We start from the raw sequence: 6,437 nt of genomic DNA on the forward strand, positions 1-6,437 counted from the left end.
TTAGTAACTGCACATAAAAAGAATGTTTAATATTTGGGTCCCTTTTTCATACTTTTGATTTCCTTTTATATTTTCCCCCTTCTGCTCAAAAATTTCTTATTTTTAGATATAATTGTAAAACATTGTCTATGCAAAAAAATTGATGCTGAAGTCTGTATTTAAACATATTGTGCAGTTTCAAATAGAAGGATTTTAAAACTGAAGACATCATGAATAGTACTCCCCACATTCAGAAGTAAATACATGAAAAATGAAGTTTGCAACTTTTCCACAGTAAGCTGACCAAAGACTTCCAGTCTTCTAACCTATTTTCAAGCTACCCTTAAAGGTGAAGAAGGAATAGAGGTTTTATTTCTATCCTTTAGTTCATATACTATGAAGAGGAGGAGGACCATATAAATACCTACATAGTTGGCTTTTTATAACAGAATTTTCTTATGCACATATGAAGCTGGTATTGTATGACAGGAGATGGCAGCTGAATGTAGGTTTGATGGTTGTAGTTGAAAAACAATGTTTCAGGAGTACAGTTTAAAAAATTATATATTTTTATGATGCATCTCACAATTTATATGAAGCATTTTCTACTTTATGTATGCGGCACATAAATAACAATAATCCCCAAGTCAGAGTCTTTGTTCTTATATTTACTAAAAGATTGAAACTATGCTTTCATAATTTTTTGTGTGACAAGCTGCTTTAATTACTTTAGGCTGGAAGATATGAAATTGCACACCAGATCAATATCACAACCTTTCAGGTATTTATTTTACTTAGTTAAACTTGTGAGAAAATGTTTAGTGCATTTAAATTTCATTTTTTTAAAAGTCTGATCTTCTACTCTTTAATGTTTTAGTGCTTTGCCTTATCAGTTTGATTAATAGCAATTTGTCAGACTTCTGATATTGATATTAAAATCTATTTTAAGCACCCATTCAAGGGACAGAAAACAATTGGTTAATTTGCATAGCTAGACTTCTAGTAATGGTGGAATAAAACTTTTTTAGTCTTATAACTGGGCCTTTCCTGAATAAAGTCTGCCTGTTGTGTAAAATGTATAGTAACTTTATGAAACTGATAAATGTCCTTTAGAGACTAGAAGGACACTACTTTACTTGTGACTTGGATCAGAGTTAAACATTTCTGCAAACCTTGTGCCACATTAAAGATAATACAATTTAGCATGAAAAGTGGTGTTAATATTAAGAACCATCTTAGAAATGGTACTACATTTAAAAAGAAAAATTTGAATCATTATCTCCAGCAGTTGGTTATTTCCATTGTGCCTGTCACCTGGTATCTAAGATAGATAAATAGTACTATCTGGGAGATAGTATTTAGTAAACAAAAGAATATATTGGCTACAGTTATCCCCAATGTGATTTTAAGAGACATGATTTTTGAGGGGGCTGATCTCCATTTCCCCTTGTTTACTTTTGTCTACCTCAAACTCCTTGGCATGCACTTAGAGGAGCTCCCACCTAAGACCATTATTACCATGCTATTTCCGTTGGAACCTTTTAAGAACACAAAGCTGAACATATTGATCTGCCAGCTATGGGAGTGAGAGGATATCACATTGCCACTAGACTTTAGGACTTACCCAAAAATATTTCTGAGAAACCTACTGCACCATATTTCTGTTGTTATTAAGTCATATATTACTTAGTTATTAAAAGCCCAATCCTAGAAAAGTACTTTTTGACATAATTTAGAAGCGAGGGTACACAGCATCTCACAGGACCAACCCCTAAAACACAAGAATGAAGAGCAGAATTTAGGAACAGAAATGAGCTTTATCAGCTGCAGGTGTTCAATCTAAAATTGGCAGTTGCAACTTCAAAATTTTAGCATGCTCACGGAGCCTTTAACCAAGTAAGTGACTTGATACATTGAGGAAAAACTCAGTGGCTATGACTAACAAACTGATGTGATCTTTTAATATGTAAAATTATCTTCATTCTTGTTCTTTAAACGTACCCAGGGTTTATTAGCAAAAATGCATAAATAGGAGCAAATCAGAGTAAAGATTTTTTTAAAAAAAATTGGGATTTTTCAAAACTGATGTGAATGAGAACTGCTGAGTACTTAGCACTTTTGAAAAATCTGGCCACCTACTTAAGTGCCTAAATATGGATTTAGAAGCCTAACTTTTGGCACCCACTTCTTAAAATCTTGGCTCAGATATTTAAAACAATTTATTATTTCTGAAGTTCATATTTGAGTTCACTTGCTCCCCATTAAAGCTTTGTACTTTTTCAGATTGAATAGTTCAAGTAGTTCACAAGGGTCCATGTCTCCTCTGAAGTCCTCCAAGGTGGCAGCAGCTGTTTCACCATCTGCAAAGAGAATAAGCAGAAGCCCTACGTCCTTAGGATCTAATTTAAAAAGGTACATTTTCTTGTCCTTATGTGGCTTTTTGGGTAGTTTAAGGAAGGGTTATGTCACTTTCTCTAAAGTTACATGACAAATTATGAAATAGGCCATTTTTCTTGCTTTATACATTTGTCACTTATGTCTGAGATTGAATATAAATTAGCGGGGAACACTCCCAAAACTTTAATATCTGTAAAATTCTGTTCATCTCAATAAAATACTAAGTGGGAGATCATATGTCCTTATTATGAACTTTTCATTTGTTGCCATTAGGTAACAGCTTAGATATTTCTGCTATTCTGAATAATGTAGAATGTTAAATGAAATTCACGATGGTTCATGGATTTTGCCATAACCTCTGGACATAATGAATATTCATTCATTAAGATGAAATGAGATGTTCTGTTAGCCCAAGTAAGTGCTTTAGTGAACTAAAGGCATCCTATTTTTTACTCTCAGGATATTTATGAAATAGCTTTTTGGCTCCTTTATCTTGTCTTATATTACTACTTTTGATGTGTAATTTGTATAGAACTTGGATTTTCATTATTTCAGAGAGAAAATGAAGCTGTGTGCTACCACTGTTTATATGTGTCAGAATGGTCCTTGTCATTTTCCCCTAATGTCTTTAAATGTCTTGTGTGTGAAATCTTCACATGTATATACATTGCATGTATTTTTCCCACATGTTTTCCACTCAGCGTTTCCGTAAACTCCAGGCTAGGCAGTTCTCTAGGGAACCTGTATGCCGCTTCAGATGATACAGAGAGCAAAATGATGTCATCATCCTCTAGGACAGGTTTTTCTGTAAACCATATCTCCAGTCATTTGAATGGCAGCTTGCAGCTGCCTACCAGAAATTACCATGAGCTGAACAACAACCTGTACAACAGAAGCAGCAATAATGGCACCAACCTCAACAGTCATACCAGTTCTCATGGCACCGGGACAGATGACGACTACAGCACCTACCAACCCTCCTTTATGGGGTTAACTACTTCTCCGGCACGATACCTGAGTCGTTCAATTCCTGTAAGTTCACAGCCACAAAAGCCCTCTCAGGGACATGACAGAAGCTTATCTACCTTGCTTCTTCAGCCAAAACTATCACAAAAAAACTCTTAACAATCTCAGAGCAACTTTCTAATCCCTTATCTTTTACAATTTTCTGAATGCATATAGCATCTTTGTCTGTTTCTAATGTTCTTTCAGCTGCTTCCTTTTTGCTTCTCCAGAATTTGGCTCAGAGAAAGGTGTTATGAAAGTAGACCATTTATAAAAATACCTTTCATGGTTACAGCTTCTGATTTGGAGTTTTTTTTCCTCTAGATTTTCCATTTCAAATCATTCGTGTTATAGCTTTTAGTTTGAGAATTTCAATTTATGTAGTATAGGATCTTCCTGGATCATTAGATATCATAGGTGTCTTTATACAGTAATATTAGAGGAACTGCTTTGTATATATATACCACACTAATTGAAAATAAATATGCGTAAAATGAATCAACTCAGTTCTTTAAATGGGCACTGTTGAAAACTCCATCATTTTCAAACACTGAGTAGTTCAAAGTAGTATGCCATCCCCCAGAATCTACCTTCTATTTTTCATGGTTTTATAACCCTGTTTTCCTTTTGAGGGGGAGGGGGTAAGAGTGGGAGGAAAGATAAATGCGTTTTCTCCCTTGTTGCTGTGTAAAAAACCCACACAGAGGTACACTGATATAGTAATGAACTCACTATACATTGTGAAATGTACAGAGTAAAGAAACAGGAAAAAATAGAGAAATTATTTCTCATCTTTCAGTTATGTTTGGTGGTGTTGGCAAAAATAGGAGGTTTTAAAACAAAAAAGAGAGAAATCACAAATGTGATTTTTTTTTTAAGTTGACAAGTGTTCCTTTAAGACCCTATGAAAACTTCCAGAATAAATCATTCCAGTATGTGAAGTCATATTAAATATTAAAGAAGTACAATTTTAATATCTTACGCCTGTGCTTAAACACATAAGTGCTTTCATGTATGTGTAAGGATGGCTCCCTGAATCACGGGATAGGTCTCTATAAAACTTGATATTTGCATCTTTTTGTATCAAAAATGTTTCACAGTATTACTTCCGTTTTAGCAATTTTGTAGTCATCCCTGCTGTGTCTTGACCATCATATTCTGAGGTTCTTTCTCCTTGATTAATTGACAGCCCTACTAGGGACATTTTGAATTCCCTGGCATCCATGAATGTAACTTCCTTACACAGGATCCTCCTTAAAGGAAGCTGTACCTAGATCTTGTTCTCAGATTACATATAAATGTAGGGTGTCTAATGATTAGCCACGATAATTGTCTGAGTACAGCTTTTAGGACAGGATAATCTAGTAACACAGCACCACTTGCTCGGATTCATCCTTGCAGGCATGGACATTTTAAAACAATGGAATAAGCCATGCAGCAAAATAAGGATCTTGAACTTGAAGAAGAGCCATGAATGTTCTTGGTTCTTTTTTTTTTTTTTTTAGTCAACCTTAATGGATGTTCCCAGATATCTATATGTTATACGACTGAATTCACAGACAGGACAGTGCAGGGAAGAGGATAGGCATGTAGGTAGAGAGAATGAGGGCTCATATGACAGAAAGCTCCCCTGACTGACTGACTGCATTTGAGCATTTCAGGCAGGTACCTAGGAAGCAAATTAAATATTAAAAATAGCAATATTCATTCATCAGAACAATTAAAGTGTTAAAGAGTCAGTTTCCTCTAAACTTCTCACCTTAAGTAGTCTCATCATTTGGATGATATGAATGTTTTTTTCTTCTTTAGGGGAGGGATAGCTCAGTGGTTTGAGCATTGGCCTGCTAAACCCAGGGTTGGGAGTTCAATCCTTGAGGGGGCCACTTAGGGATCTGGGGCAAAAATCAGTAGTTGGTCCTGCTAGTGAAGGCAGGGGGCTGGACTCGATGACCTTTCAAGATCCCTTCCAGTTCTAGGAGATAGGGTATCTCCATTAATTTAATTATAAATTAAATTAAATTATAATCTTGATGGTTAGAAGTGCCCCTTAATACGTTTCTGACAGTTTTCCCTTTGTGCACCTGGCCTCAATAACACTCCTTCATGATCTTAAAATTCATAATGCTATACATGGGTTTAGCTCTGAAGGGCATTTGGAAGCTATAGATGATGTAGAATGCAGTGATTTATTTTAGTCAGATTGGCTTTGAACAATTTCGCCAATATGCCAAAGACCCCAATGGCTTCCTATTTGTTTCCAGCTGTATTTCAAGGTATTGATATTGATCTTAGCCTTGTGTGGTTTGGGTCCTAACACATCTCTTCCCATGCACACCTGTAATTGTTGAGATCAGCTCACACACTCGTATCAACATCTGCTAAATTTGGAAATCTTGGAGCTGGAACGCCGGCATTTTCAGTGGAGAGCTTGCAATACTCTTCCTTTTCAATCTGACAGAGCCCAATGTACAGTGTAAAAGACAGTAATTATAGCTTTTCCCTGAGTTACATTTGGACGGGACCATTTTTTGTATTTTTAACAGCTTCATTATGGGCTACAGTCCATTTATTTTTTTTTATTCATCAGTTCTCATTGTTGTAAATAAAATGTATAAGCAACTGTGGTCATAGGCGCCGACTTCTGCTCCTGCCGGTGGGTGCTCAACCCCCGTTCCTGCCACTACTCCACCCCTTCCATGAGGCCACACCCCTACCCCGCTCCCATCCCAACACCTTCCCCAAAGTCTCCGCCCCCTACCTGCACCTATTCCAACTCCTTACCCAAATCCCGGCCCCGGCCCCGTCTCTTCCCCGCCTCCTCCTCTGAGCGTACTACATTCCCGCTCCTCCCCCTCCCTCCCGGAGCAGCCAAACAGCTGTTTGGCTGTGGCTGGGCGGGAAGCACTGGGAGGTAGGTGGAGTAGTGGGGATGCGGCGTGCTCAGGGGAGGAGGTGGGCATGGGGGGAGGGGAGCTTGGCTGCTTGTGGGTGCAGAGTACCCACTAATTTCACTGCTCTACAGCCAAAATGCTTCTGAAATAAATGTAGTCAAACTT

General features: G+C 37.2%; 1 protein-coding gene across 1 annotated transcript in view; it reads left to right on the forward strand.

Moving 5' to 3' along the window:
- Positions 1–3,501, forward strand: part of LOC113407308 (dual specificity protein phosphatase CDC14A-like) — a 118,452-nt gene extending 114,951 nt beyond the window's left edge. Inside the window, exons 13-15 of the mRNA XM_026655659.2 lie at positions 713–760; positions 2,263–2,391; positions 3,078–3,501. Coding sequence (XP_026511444.2) covers positions 713–760; positions 2,263–2,391; positions 3,078–3,501 — 601 coding nt within the window. The remainder of the gene's footprint in view (positions 1–712; positions 761–2,262; positions 2,392–3,077) is intronic.
- Positions 3,502–6,437: the final 2,936 nt, after the last annotated feature.

Source organism: Terrapene carolina, unplaced genomic scaffold (genome assembly GCF_002925995.2).
Source record: "Terrapene carolina triunguis isolate 2854851 unplaced genomic scaffold, T_m_triunguis-2.0 Scaffold210, whole genome shotgun sequence".
Taxonomy (NCBI): domain Eukaryota; kingdom Metazoa; phylum Chordata; order Testudines; family Emydidae; genus Terrapene; species Terrapene triunguis.